This window comes from Liolophura sinensis, chromosome 1, assembly GCF_032854445.1.
Source record: "Liolophura sinensis isolate JHLJ2023 chromosome 1, CUHK_Ljap_v2, whole genome shotgun sequence".
NCBI classification, from domain to species: domain Eukaryota; kingdom Metazoa; phylum Mollusca; class Polyplacophora; order Chitonida; family Chitonidae; genus Liolophura; species Liolophura sinensis.
The window spans coordinates 77,479,291-77,494,309 of NC_088295.1; the positions used below are offsets into that span (position 1 = coordinate 77,479,291).

Consider the following 15,019-nt stretch of genomic DNA (forward strand, 5'->3'; position numbering starts at 1 on the left):
GACATCTTTTCTTGTGTGAATTTTGAATTGTTTCTGACCAGTGCGTTGACTCAGCATTTCTACGCCCTCTATGACTTTACGTTTTAAACCGATGGGACAATATGCAACAGTAAACATGTGTTGACCGAGTTAAAGTTGCCAATCAACATCAAGTTATCTCGTAACCTCCTTAACCCAAGGTCAGCTATCCTTTTTTAAAACTGATCGAGTGCAAGACCCGTAAATTTCAATCGTGTTGGACATTTAGAAACATGCGAGTTTTCGTTAGTCTGTTTGTCTTTGTTAGTTTTCGCATCCTTTCCACTGAATCGGGAACAGCTCATAGAGCCGAAGTGGTTTATGAATGGGTGTCCCTGGATTATGATTGGCCGACAACCAGAATGAAGTCTGACTACATTTCCTCTGGAAAGTTTGTGAAGGAAAACAACATAATAACAGGCGTGAAGGTGTACAAAGGGGAGGTATATGTGTCTGTTCCCAGAATGCGAGAAGGCGTTCCGTCTTCACTGAACAAGGTGGTCCTGAAGAAAGGTAAACCCGTTCTTCAGCCGTTCCCAGACTGGAAATCTCAGACCATCGGTGACTGTAACTCTCTGCAGTTCGTCCAAAGCATGGAAGTGGATCCTAATCGTGGCTGGATGTGGATCTTAGACATCGGTCGTCTGAACATCCTTCCGGGGGTCACACCACGAAATTTGTGCCCAGCCAAACTCCTGGTTTACGACATCAACCGCCGAATGTATGTAAGACGTTACGAATTTCCTGCCACGGTGGTTTCGCCAACGACAAACTTTCTGAACGACATTGTAGTGGACATCATGAATGGTAAACCAAGATTTGCTTACATAACCGATACGTCTTTCGAAGACCCAGGTTTGGTGATATACAATTTCCAAAACAACACTTCTCACAGGTTTAGGCACAAGACTATGGGCCTCGATCCCGAGGCTGTGAATGTGACTATAAATAACGTGACGTACCCTATGCCTGGCACAATTGACGGCATAGCTTTGTCATCGGACTCTAACCACGTGTATTTCTGCTCTCTGGCCGGTTACAATTTGTTCCAGGTACCCACAGAAATAGTGAGGTATCCGAACGCTGATTTCGCGGCCGCCGTTCGAAACGTTGGCAAGAAAGTTTCTCAGGCGGACGGCCTGGCGTATGGCCAGAAGAACCTATACTTCGGCGCTCTTGACCGTAACGCCGTGTACAAATGGCAGATTGACGCTGACGCCAAAGCACAGCACGGCTACGCCAACGTTCAGATGAAGACTCAAACACCCGTCATTTCTGATAACGCCCGGATGGAGTGGGTGGACACTTTCGCCTTCGACGAACACGGGTATTTGTGGTTCACCACAAACTTTATCCCCAAATACCTTTATCAAGTCATGGACTTCTCTGATTCTAACAAATCAGCTAACATGAGAGTCTGGAAGGTGAATATTGGGGAAAAAGGTTACCTGGACCACAGCGATAATGTAGATCCACCAGTTGTAGGGTAGACACGAGAAACTATACAGGCAGCATCCAGATGATGGAGTTCTTAGTCTTAGATCTGATTAAATTTTTGAGTGACAAAATAATTGTATTTGGTCTTTTTGTTTGAACACTGGAGAACCAAAGCTGAGTTTGTTGAAGACGAATGCTTTATGATCCACACGATTAGAAACTTTCTCAAAATAGTTGTATACACATACCGCTATAGCAGATTGCTGAGCACAGCATCATGCAATAGACCTATACCAGGTAAATTTTTCTGTATCTGCATGTCATTTGCTGCAGAAACAACGTGTCAACATCGCGCATGCAAGTATATACACTTACTTTTTTGCCTAGGCTTATCTTTTAATAGAAAATCAAATTTACTATTTAACTTCTTGTGCTGATACTTGTTGAACAATAAATAGCTAAACGATAGTCATCAGACAATCACAGTGAATAAATGTCACCTCAATGTTGTTCTCAAAACGGGTTCCCGGTGATGTTCTCAGCACTCGGCAGACAGATGCTTTAAAACAACGAAAAACAGCATCATATACGTCATCGAAATTACAGGTGGTGTTTTGTCATCTTCAGGGCCTCAGCATTCATGTCAGTGAAAGCCAAGCCAAAGAGACACGCTTAGTTGTTCATTTACTGCCAAAGAATGTTTTACTTATATGACAGCGGTCAGGTTTATGGGTAAAGGAAATCGGAGATAATGGAGGAAACCGAATATATTGGAAGACACCGGGTAGATGCTGGTGGGAACCGAGGGGGCGGAGGAAACCGGTGAGGGTGAAGGGAAAAGGGGAGAATTGACGAAACTGGGTAGATGTTGGAAGAAATCGGGTATATGTTGGAGGGAACCGAGGGGAGGAGGAAACTGGTGAGGGTGAAAGGAAAAGGGGAGGATTGAGGAAACTGGGTATATGTTGGAAGAAATCGGGTATATGTTGGAGGTAACAGAGGGTGTGGCGGAAACCGGGGAGGGTGGAGGAAACGGGGGAGGGTGGCGGAAACCGGGGAGGGTGGAGGAAAGGGGGAGGGTGGCGGAAACCGGGGAGGGTGGAGGAAACGGAGGAGAGTGGCGGAAACCGGGGAGGGTGGAAAATCTCCTCATCTCATCTGACCTCGGACACCCTAAAATGCAGAAACTAGATTCGAACTCGCGACAGCATTCACCATTTGTTCGCGGGCCTGCTAAAGGAAAGTAGAAACTAAATTCATCTCAGTCAGCGAAAGTACAGGTCTATAACTGTACTGCATCCTTATCGTAAACTAGTCATAAAAGTTAAGCAGGTAATAGCCCACCTGTAGCCCAGCCTTGGGCCAATTGTACTCTCTTCGACGCTGAATACATTCGTGGCTTGCCATTCGTGGTGGCAACCGATTTCACTGACGTATGTATACAGTAGGTCTATACCACACTAAATTTAAACAGGAAGCTTGGGAGAAAGCCACGTGAATGTATCGAAGATGTAATATACTGACCCAAACTGAATTGTTGTTTGACTGTGATTTAGTTTCGGTCATCAGAGTACATTAACACCGATAATGTCATGTAGCAATATAGATAGTCAAATCAACGAAAGAGCGACTTTGTCATCAATAGTAACATTGAGTAACACTTTCTGTGAATGCTGTAATTTCAAACATCTTTTAAGTGAAAAAAGTTAAAATATGAAGTATAGAGGCATACACCTGAATCTGTCCCTAAAATGCTTTAATTTAAATTTGGCATTAATTTTTAAAAAGAGGGATAAATGCATTCAGATGCTTGAATTCTATGCGTCGTTGACTGTGTTAGCCATCTAAGTGATGTTTAGGTGCTAAACACAATACCTAGTTTTTGATGTTGGAATAGCACTTATTTCCAGAAGTAAAAGATTCTTCAGTGCTTTCAGTTCGCCTGTAGGTAAATATAAAGACGAAAAAAAGTGAGGTTACGTCAGAGACATATTCCGATGTCTACATTGTTCATAAAACCCATCTTACAATTCAAACATCCGTGAAATTAGTGGAAAATGTCGAAAAGAATAAGTACACATATTTTAAGTTCCAACGGCCTCCTCCTTGTGAGCACTTCATCTTTTACACATTCAAATTTTCTTGGATATTTTCTTCCGTTTTTTTTGTTTCTCTCTCCATTTTAGAGATATAACAGGACTATTTCTTCGTATTACAAAGGGGGGCTCCGTGGCTCAGTTGGTTAGCGCGCTAGCGCAGCGTAATGACCCAGGAGTCTCTCACCAATGCTCTGCCCGGTTTCCACCCACCATAATGCTGGCCGCCGTCGTATAAGTGAAATATTCTTGAGTACGGCGTAAAACACTAATCAAATAAATAAATAACGTATAACAAAGCCTAACCTAGTCGTGCAGCCTGATTGGAGACAACAGAGATGTGCTATCTCAGTGACCACAGCATATAGGCAACGGGCAGATCACACTTGCTCGTGGTCAGTGGACTCGTTCACAAACAGGACAACATTTGAAGAACAATGCATATTCCCATACCCGAGCGAGAACTGGACTCATTCATTTATTTATTTCATTTGTGTTTTACGCTGCGTGTAATGAAGAATATTTCGGCCACGGTTCCCCCAGAAATGGACTGAACCCAAGTGTTTGACATACATTCAATGACAATAAGTTTTACACTATGAGCATTTTGTTATTTATATCCCTCTATAAATCTTTTATCAAGCTAGACATTTGCGAAGATTACTTGTGGTAATAGTAACTGATAACACTGAATAACACCTTTACAATTTGTTACACTGGTTACTAGCATCTTTTGGGGGTAAAATTTTAGCAGTTTACAGTTGTTTTTGTTGCAACTACAATCGGTAATCAAGCCTTTCAACAAATGATAACATATATTGTACATACTTACGTTAAGAAGAAAAACAATACCAAAGTTTTAATATCTAGTGAATGTCTTGACGATCTAAAAAATTTATCAAATAAATAAATTACAATTACCTATCTAAGTGAGCCCTTCTTTTCTTTCAAAGGAAGTCTTGTAATTTACTTTTATTCATAAAATAATTAGTACAAAGCTAATTAACAAACATGCAGTCTAAATAAACACACATAAAGCTATATCCCCCCCCCCCCAAAAAAAAACAGCTGGTCGCATAATTGCAAACTCATCACAACTCAGCATGTCTTGATGTTATGAGTTTGCCTTTTTGAGGCCATGTGACAAGAATCACTGACCACCATGTGTTGACCAGGTTGGAAGTTCAAATAACCTGTAAGATATGATGGGATATATAGTTTATCAGGTCACGAACGCCTTATTTAAATACTTCTGTTGAAATGCTTGTTGATTAATTGAAGCAAAAACTGAGCAAACTACGATGAAGGAAATTTTCGCCGTGCTGCTCTTGATTCACGTTTGTGGGAGACTGTCGACAACTCCTCCTCCTGCCGAGGTCGTCTATGAATGGGTGTCCATAGATTACGATTGGCCAAATAATACCACGAAAGCCAAGTACATTTTCCTCAGGAAAGTATATCAGAGAAAACAACATCATAGCGGGCGTGAAGGTCTACAAAGACGACGTTTACGTCACCGTTCCCAGATGGCGAGAAGGCGTTCCTTCTTCACTGAATAGGGTTATTGTGAAAAAACGGTAAACCCATTCTTCAGCCGTTCCCAGACTGGAAGTCTCACACTGTGGGTGACTGTGACGCTCTTCAGTATGTGCACAGCATGGAAGTGGATCCTAAGCGAGGCTGGATGTGGATCATAGATATCGGCCGTTTGGATATCCTCCCGGGGGGAACACCGCGTAACCTCTGTCCACCCAAGATTCTTGTGTACGACATTAACACCGCCAGCTACGTTAAACGGTACGTCTTTCCCGCTAGTGTTGCTTCTCCCGCCACAAACTTCCTGAATGACATTGTGCTGGACGTTATAAATGATAAACCCACGTATGCCTACATAACGGACACGTCTTTCAATGACCCAGGGCTAGTGGTCTACAATTTCCAGCATAACACCTCTCATAGATTCAGTCATAAATCAATGGGACCAGAACCAGAAGGTAGAAGCATAACGATAAATAACGTGACCTACGCCATGGCAGCTCCCATGGATGGGATTGCCTTGTCCCCAGATTCTAAATATGTGTATTATTGCGCGCTAGCTGCTTATAGTTTATTTCAAGTACCAACCAATGTGGTGAGAAATCCTTCCGCGGATTTCGCCTCTGCCGTAAAGAATGTTGGTAAGAAAGTGTCACCAGCCGACGGTTTGGCATATGGCCAAAAGAATCTGTTCTTCGGCGCTCTTGACCGTAACGCCGTGTACAAATGGAGGATTGACGCTGACGCCAAAGCACAGCACGGCTACGCCAATGTTCAGATGAAGACGCAAACACCCGTCGTTTCCGACAACGCCCGGATGGAGTGGGTGGACACTTTCGCCTTCGACGAACACGGGTATTTGTGGTTCACCGCCAACCGCCTGCAGCCATTCTTTCAGAACACGATGAACTTCTCGGATTCGAACAGTACGCCCAACGTTAGAATCTGGAAGGTGTATGTCGGGGAAAAAGGTTACCTACACCATGCTGACAAGGCCGACCCCTCAATTATCGGCTAAACTGATACAAGACAGCCTCGTAGGTATAGTCCTGCAAAACCTTGTACTCTCCAAAAGCAATTGTGTACAAAAAATACACAAGATGTAAATTAACTGTAAAAGATTTTCATAAGAACATTAATGTGTACCGTGTATACATCATCTTTATGTAACTACACATTTAATCTGTACCTGTGATACACATCTTGTTTACATAGCAGGCTACACAAAAATGTGTACAAAATGATACACATCTGCTATTTGAGCCAATACCGTCTCGGGTTATCAGATGTGCAGTAGACAGTCCTGTAACACATCAGGGAAAAGGTTATGAATTCAGCATATGTATGACGTCAGGGAACTTTGACTTTGCTCCATGTCGCATGACATGCGCTCTGACGTTTGCTGTTCTCAAATATGCAAAAAAGCTGGCACTATACCAATTAAAATTTACGCAATCGTTTCAAACAATCCAGTGGCGGTGTTTAGTTGGAACGTTTGAAACGGTTTCCCTATTAGAGAGATAAGACCGCCATATCCGACCGATATAAAGAGAGGTACATTGTAATGCATCCATTTGCTTACGAGACTGATCTTTCACGCCAGGTTTTGCGAGACTACTCATGGGTCACATAACAAATACATGGGTCATAATACACATGTATACATTTCAATAACGCTAACTTTATTAACAGTTACCCCCCCCCCCCCCCCGTGATTTGATTTATTTATTTGATAGGAGTTGTATGGTTGTATACTGAAGAATTGTCCATTTATTTATTATTTCATTGATGATTTACGCCGAATTCATTATTTCACTAACGACGGCGGCTAGCATTATGGTGGGAGAGCCCGCGGAAAACCATGACAATTCGTACGTTGATGGAAGACCTTCCCACGTACTGCCGGAGAGGAAGCCAGCTTGAGCTGGACTAGAACTCACAGCAACGGCATTGGTGAGAGGCTCCTGGGTCATTGCACCACTCTGGCGTGCTAATCCCCTCGGCCACGGAGGCCCCAGTTTGCCATTTATAGGACGGCGGTCGGCCTTATGGCCTCAGACCCTCATTAATTTTCCGTAAACGACAATGTTAACGTTTATCGCTGTAGCTCAGTCCCAAACATTCCGTGGCCAATAAGCTTTGGCGCATACCTGGCCCAGCCTGTGAGAAACAAGCCATAAAAATCTTGACATAGATTGACCGTCAAAATCTGGACCTTTCCATGCCGGCAGCTGGGAGGCGTGCCTAGCAACGCCAAGGGGACGTCACTCGCTGCCTCATAACTACCTGACACCTTGTGTCTTCTCACCAAGAATTTCAAACTTTCATCACTAAAGCTCATACCTCCTCAAAGTTTAGACAGTTTCCAGCAAAAATGGACGCCTAGGAGCATAAAAAGACTTTATACCCTAAAATTCACACAACTACAATCGTCCCTAACGAAAAATGTTCCGTTAAACATGAAAGCTTACCTTTCGGTTAGCAGAACACGCGAGCGAGAGTAAGTCTGTTCCAGTCTTTGATAGCGCCTGCTTATGCCAAATTGTGTGAACTTTTGTTTCTATCTCAGTATCTCACCAAGTTACCACCATAGCAGGGGGGAGTGTGGTCATTGGAAGAACCGTGGGGCCTCCGTGGCTCAGTTGGTTAGCGCGCTAGCGCAGCGTAATGACCCAAGAATCTCTCACCAATGCGGTCGCTGTGAGTTCAAGTCCAGCTCATGCTGGCTTCCTCTCCGGCCGTACGTGGGAAGGTTTGCCAGAAACCTGCGGATGGTTGTGTGTTTCCCCCGGGCTCTGCCCGGTTTCCACCCACCATAATGCTCGCCGCCGTCGTATAAGTGAAATATTCTTGAGTACGGCGTAAAACACCAATCAAATAATAAATACATCGGAAGAACCGACTCAGGGCACAGTTATACACAAGGGAGATTACTCCGACACAAAGCTGCTTCAGTTGTTAGGTATATTTAGGTGTAACATATTAGGTGAAATATTAGGTGTAAATTGTTTGCAGTTAAAAAGTTGGTTTAAAGACTGATTAAGCTGGACATATCATAAACATTTCAGATTAAATAGTTTGATTCAAATATCAGATTAACTCTCTGCTATCATTAATTCAGTCTTTATTATAAAAGTCTAAAAATTTACAAGTATTAAACAGGAATACTAAAATAAAACACACAACATGAATAATACTGTACTATTTACTACATAACATGTTCAATATTGTACACCAACAGTGTTGTTCTTGGCAGATAATATTTCACGCTGTCACTGTTACTGAATAAAACTTGTTAAAAATGAACAAAAAACTTTTGAGCAAGTAATGTTTAGAGTAAGGTTTGATTAGCTTGGAGATTGGCTGGCCATGTTAATAGCTTAGCTTCCACAATAACCGCTCTGCACTGTCACATTCACTAACCTAGGGCCCATTCCACAAAGCCATTTCTGACTTAAGTCAAAAATTGAAATAGAATCATAAAGCTTAACTGTCCGCTTAAGAAATTAAAATTTTGTGCACCTCATCAGTATTAGCTAAAGACAAAAGCGTCCACATTTCTACTTCCAGCACCAAAAACTAAGCATTGTAAAGAGGTTTTAAATTTTGACAAGTCAGAAATGGATCTGTGGAATCAGCCCCTGGAACTCAGCACTTTGTACTGTACTCCAAACAAACTGGTTTCCCTTGTAATTCAAGTCCTCGTGACTTCATATCACCTCAGTATCTCTGAATAATAAATACTATAGCTTTGCAAATACCACAAATATAACCGATGTAACCATGGCATTAAGTCAAACAGCATGTGAACGTCGCAAACCACCATTTTCCAATCACATGTTGCTAAGGTTGACTCTTCCCAAAATTAAGATAATCATCTTTTTACCAGTCGCTTGTAGTTTTCTCCATTCATGATCAAAACAATATTAAAAGACTCCCAAACACTTTGTCCATCACCCTTTTCAATGATTTTATTGGCTGTCAATGCACCAGTCCCACTCATGCTTACTTTGATGTTATAGTCTTTATTAATCACCAATAACAATGTAACATGAAGTTTGTTTTTTGTAGCGTACAGCTTTGCATATTGAGGATAGCACACTGGAAAAGATTGAGTTCCAGGTTAGTGAATGGAAGAGTACAGATCTGTATTCCTGAAAGCAAAGCTGGGAAGGATGAAACAGACCTCAGATCAGTTTGGTCTGATATTTGATTAACTCTATTTCAAGATTCAGGCCACACAGGTTGCAATGAAAGAAATCAAGCTGCCAGCCTTCTGATATCCACCACTTACAGAAAATGCCAAAAATTTTGTCCTAGATGTCCAATTAATCAAAAGTTAAAACTCATAATGACATTGCACTGTAGTGTGCATAGATGGCAAAATATTTTCCGGATACAAAATCAAGAGTGACCATGGAAAGCATGAAGCACTTAACAAACATAAAAGAAATGTAGAGACATCTGAGGATTTCAGGTAAAAAAAAATCATAAAATATGTTCAGAGCCTCATATTCATATTCAAATGTATGGTGACGTAAAAACTAGGTAAGAGATACAGCTTAAAACTAGTCAGGTGAACTGATACCCAACTAATAATAACATGGATCCATCAAGTTTCACCAGTCCCTATTTCGTCCTCGTATTCTTCTGGCAAGCTGAATGTCTTTCTGCATCAGAGTCACTCTTTTGGCGTGAATCGCGCACAGATTGGAGTCCTCAAACAGGTGGACGAGAAAAGCTTCGGATGCCTGTGGAAATAGGAATGTATGCACGTTGAGAAGCGGGTCAGTTTATATTAATAAAATGTAAAGACAGTGTACATGTATTTAGTATTTTATTAAAAATTCAAAAATACTACAAGACACTGGCACTGCGTCCTGATCAAGCACTAAGCCATGTTCTGAGGTTTTTATGGATTATGTGCATTTGCAGACAAACTATTGGCAGCATGAGACTTACATGACACCAGAAAGTGCAGATGAGTGTAAAACTAGCAGAGAAATGCTTTATTTCTGAAATCGTTAAAAAGTTTGTTTCTGACCTTGCCTTTCTATATACGCACAGTACACATACAGAATACTAGTATGGCTGGGTGTATTGGAAACAAGGTCCTGTGACCATGTCCTAACTTGTGCTCTTTGTGGATGTTTATAGCTTAATACTAAATCACTCCTATGTCAGCCAGGTTTAAAGAGAGGAAGTTACAACTAGGTGTGACCCGACCCAGGAATGACCCTGGATCTACCACCTCCAGAAGCTTACGCTCTACCAACTTCCTGGTATGAAGCTGCAGACAAATTAGCAGTTCCTGGATCTGAACATTCAACTATACAATTTAATTAAACCAAGAATGCCTGTCAAGAATATCGTAACCTTCTGATAATGTGTAACAGTTTAATAAGAGCTGATATCAAGTATTGTTCCACAGACTCTATTTCTGCAGTTGGGAGTCCTCTCTGCATACCCCAGTTGTACTCTGAACACAACCCCACACCACCCCACCCCACCCCACACACCCGTGCCCCTGAAGTTTTCTCAGTAAATTTCATAGACCACTTTGGACGATGTTATATCCTAGCTCATGTTTTGTATACTTGGAAAATGAATTCTCACAACACAAGGGAGACAATCACAATATGACAACAGACAAATACTAAGAGAAAACTTCCCCTTTTGATTGAGCAAAAACACAGGTATTGCCTGCTTGGAAATGAAAACGATCTAATAAAGACAAACCATGACAGAGGCTGACAAACACCTGCAATTAGTCCAGTAAACAAAATCACAATAACACAACTTTACGTATGGACAACCAAGATCTCAGTATCAGTGAGTAATGAAAGAAATTTTTCAACTAAGTATTCATATTACTCTTTGGTAACATGATAGCCAGTGATAAGTCATCTACAAAAAATCCAGTGTAATTATAAAAAAGGCACTATTAAAGTCACATCTCTTCACTTACCTCTTGTAATGCCAGTATAGCCATTGCTTGCCACCTCAGTGGTTCACCTACATAAAAATATTCTGCTATCTCCCGAACCTGTAACAAAACTTTCCAACCTTGACAAAGAGTTATAAAACATTCACATATAGTTTAATAAAAATGATACACTTGCAGAAAGAATAATTATGATCAAAGAAAAAAAATAAATGATACAAAAAAAAATAATAAATAAATTTTGTTTCATAATCAGTAATTAGTGGTCTAGCTGAACAATATTTTACCCCTACATTTATTATAATAAATCAAAACACAAATTCTAGATATGATATCGCAACCAGGTATCTGGTATATGGTGTCAAACATCTAATCTAAATCAAAATCAAACAGTTAAGAAGTAAATTATAAATTTAGCACAAAAAAAATCAACAACTTACAACTCTTGCAAATGGCAATTTTCTTAATAATAAATTTGTAGTTTTCTGGTAATGCCGTATTTCCATAAGTGCTCTGGTTCCTGGTCTAAACCTGTGCTGTCTGGAAGGACTGGATTTGGAAGGCCCTGGTTTTGCAAGACTTTTGCCTTACATAAGTCAAACAACAAAAGCATAAAATTATTCCCTCCTCATTAACAACAGTCCGAATTAATCAGCAGTTAATACAACAGTTGTGTGGTGTCTGACAGTAAACCATCTGACAATATCTAACAAACTACATGTATACCGTCCCAAGGCCCAAAGATATCCATCTCTGTCAGTCTTAATAAGTGTTTTATAAAATCACTGTAATAAATATAAACTCACTGTAATGGTTGCTTTTTGGCTTATTTCACCAACTACAGCATACAGCTCTGTAGTTAAGAACTATTTACTTATATATCTGTGGTTAAAAACTATTTACTTATACATTTGATTGTACATGAATATTTCACTTCTACATGCAGCCAGATGGCTGTATGTGGGAGGAAACTGCCCACAACCATTCGCAGGTTACTGCAAACCTTCCCACATGCAACCGGAGAGGAAGTCAGCATGATCTGGACTCAAATTGACCGCAATGGCGAGAGGCTCCAGGGTCATTTTGCTGCGCTCACACAATGACCACTAAGGGACAGAGGCCTTTTTCATCTGGGCCTGATTCCCCAAAGCCACTGATGAACCAATACAAGATAAGTGGCTGATTAAGCATACACAGAAAAAAGAGTGTATACAGCTGTAGCTTAACATCATGATAGTTATAATATACCAGTACATGATCATCGTGTTCATGTGCACTTACAACAAAATTCATGTAAATTATACATAATAAACTTTGAATTACCTATGGGATGATCGACAGCTCAGATTTTAATCAATCGGACAGTCGGGGAAGTTGAAATGAACTGTCCAACTCGGTCCAAACATAAATAGGCAAACATCGTCATCTTGGGCTAAATTCAGAGTGGCATATGAACAGAAACCTTACAAGCTAGGTAGCCTAGATGTACAATTTGCAATTTGCCTTGAACGCCAATGTTTGATATCTATATGTTTGGATGGCGCTTGCATAATCAAGGATTGCTAACATTCAAGCCTGACATACCTGAAGGAAGTTTTGTGAAATTTCAGAAAACAATTGATTACTAACCTCCCTGGCCTATGGAATTTACTCCTTTACAGTGCTTAGGCTCCCTGACCACCTGGTTGATAAAAATCCTAAACTGTTGATCACCCCACAGTAAATATCCATCCACATTTCATCAAGCTCAACCTGTCCGTTGATTCCAAGTTCCTGAAATGGTGGCTGTCTTCTGTCTGTAACGATGCTGAATATGGTGATTATCCAGGTTGCTGGGCCTCATGACAACAACAGTGGGAATGTGTGGCCCAGGAACCCGAATGGAGTATATGATAGGCGGCCATTTGTGTGAAGTTCAAGCGAGCGGAAAAGTTGATGAAATATGGATGGATATTTATCTATGGGATGATCGACAGTTCGGGAATTTATCAGCCCAGGTCCGGTTTCATGAAGCTCACTTAGCCAGGTAAATTAAGGGCTACATAACACGAAATCTGCTTCATGAAACCGGCCTAAGATGCTCTAGGATATTAAGCATTGTAAAGGCGCCGAGTTGTAAAGAGTGAGTGAGTGAGTGCTTGGGGTTTGCCGAGTTGTAAAGACCAGGTTGATGCTTTTCTTGGTCGCTGACCCATTCCTAAGATGTTCATTGTGAAAAGGAGATTATTCGATGAATTGTCACTCTACCACGTGACACCAACCCAGTCTTTACACTGGCCACATGGATAACGTGTGCTCCAACTTTCCAACACTAACATTCGACACAACAACAACAGCCAACAGCCGTTATCAGCAAGAATATTAACAGGCAGTACCGCACAGGTCTGTATATACTAACCTGGAACATGTTTGGACTTGTGTTTAGGATTGTTGTTGTTCCTGTTGGCGGCCTGCTTTGTTCTGACCATCTTGAAACTATTTTTTCATTTACATTTTACATTTAGTGCTGTTCAGAGGCATTTTAAACCAAACCGCCACATTGCACAGAATTTTTACCTTCTGCACGAAAGAGTTCTAAAGGGCAATACAAAAAATGGAATTGATTAGAACACGAACACGGATTCAGTGACACTGACGGATTTAATGTCTCTCCCCATATTTCTTTTAACAGCATAATCAGTTATTTACTATGTTTGCAGCTTAAAGCCCTTCTCAAGAGTTATTAACATACACGACTACGGTTTGAGGGTTGGAGGAAATCCAGTAGGGCTAAAGTTATGAGAGGATTCAAGGCTAGTTACGAGTTCAATGGTTTCCTCCAGGAACATCCCAATGAGCCGGTAAACTTACAATATAGCAAGACGTTTTGGTGTAATTTATTCTCTGATTATGTACATATGTGCAATGTAAAATTAAAAACTGTTATAAACGTCATGTGTAAAATCCTTTTGTATATACTTACGCACTTACAGGGCCTGTAGTGCAATTATTTTATGCACGAATAAAAGTATAGAAATTAAAGTGTTCCATGTTTGTAGGCCTACAAGCAAACGAAAACTTTTGGACATACCGTACGCATAAATATTTGTTTATATGTGTCAGTTGCCTTGTATGGCCGTTGTGGTTGACTTGGTCCCAAGAAGTTTTCACTTGTATGAGGTCTGTCAGTTTTATTGCATGGATAACACAGCGGCATGCCCAGAGTAAACCACTACCACCATAACTGACAAACCCTCCTGATCACAAAACCCAAGCGGAAATAGCGAGAGCTGGATTCGAACATGTATCCCACGGATCAAGCTGATAGTCGCAGCGAGCCCAAGCTGTTTTGTTAATTATTTTCTAATTATACATACAAGGGCCTTATGCGCATAAGAATTTTTCTGTTATGTAAATATGTAAAGTTCTGCTTTTATACATATTATAATGATTTGCACACATGTGCAAACAAAATGCATTTAACGTACCGGTGTGTACCAAAGAAATTGGATGTTTCATTAGAAAGTAAACACCGGAAACTTCGCCATATAATAAGCTAAGGCTAATCAGATAAGAACTTCACCAGTTGTACTGAAATCAATCAGTTCACTCCAAACAGTAAAACCAGTTCAGTTCAAAGATAGAATTCATACCAGCAAATTCAGTTCAACACAGAATTAAGTTCACACTAACCAATTAAATTCAAACACAGAACTAGCGCCATCCAGTTCAGTTCAAACATAGAACTCACACTATCCAGTTCAGTTCAAACACAGAACTCACACTATCCACTTCAGTTCAAACACAGAACTTGCACTATCCAGTTCAGTTCAATCACAGAACTCACACTATCCAGTTCAGTTCAAACACAGAACTCGCACTATCCAGTTCAGTTCAAACACAGAACTCGCACTATCCAGTTCAGTTCAAACACAGAACTCGCACTATCCAGTTCAGTTCAAACACAGAACTCGCACTATCCAGTTCAGTTCAAACATAGAACTCACAC

At 40.8% G+C, this 15,019-nt stretch overlaps 3 protein-coding genes across 3 annotated transcripts; 2 read left to right on the top strand and 1 right to left on the bottom strand.

Moving 5' to 3' along the window:
• Window positions 1-251: 251 nt before the first annotated feature.
• On the top strand, window positions 252-1,508 carry LOC135464233 (protein yellow-like). Its single transcript, XM_064741740.1, has one exon. It carries the CDS (start codon window positions 252-254, stop codon window positions 1,506-1,508), a length of 1,257 nt encoding a protein of 418 aa, XP_064597810.1.
• Window positions 1,509-4,738: 3,230 nt separating this feature from the next.
• On the top strand, window positions 4,739-6,105 carry LOC135464244 (protein yellow-like). Its single transcript, XM_064741745.1, is given in 3 exon segments — window positions 4,739-4,978; window positions 4,980-5,120; window positions 5,122-6,105. Coding segments are annotated over 3 exon segments (1,251 nt in total). The 5' UTR covers window positions 4,739-4,852.
• A 2,089-nt stretch (window positions 6,106-8,194) lies between these two features.
• On the bottom strand, window positions 8,195-13,576 carry LOC135461585 (uncharacterized). Its single transcript, XM_064738751.1, has 4 exons — window positions 13,430-13,576; window positions 11,472-11,617; window positions 11,056-11,133; window positions 8,195-9,838 (listed from the first exon to the last, which is right to left on the bottom strand). Exons 1-4 carry the CDS (start codon window positions 13,497-13,499, stop codon window positions 9,707-9,709), a joined length of 426 nt encoding a protein of 141 aa, XP_064594821.1. The 5' UTR covers window positions 13,500-13,576; the 3' UTR covers window positions 8,195-9,706.
• Between the last annotated feature and the right edge of the window lie 1,443 nt (window positions 13,577-15,019).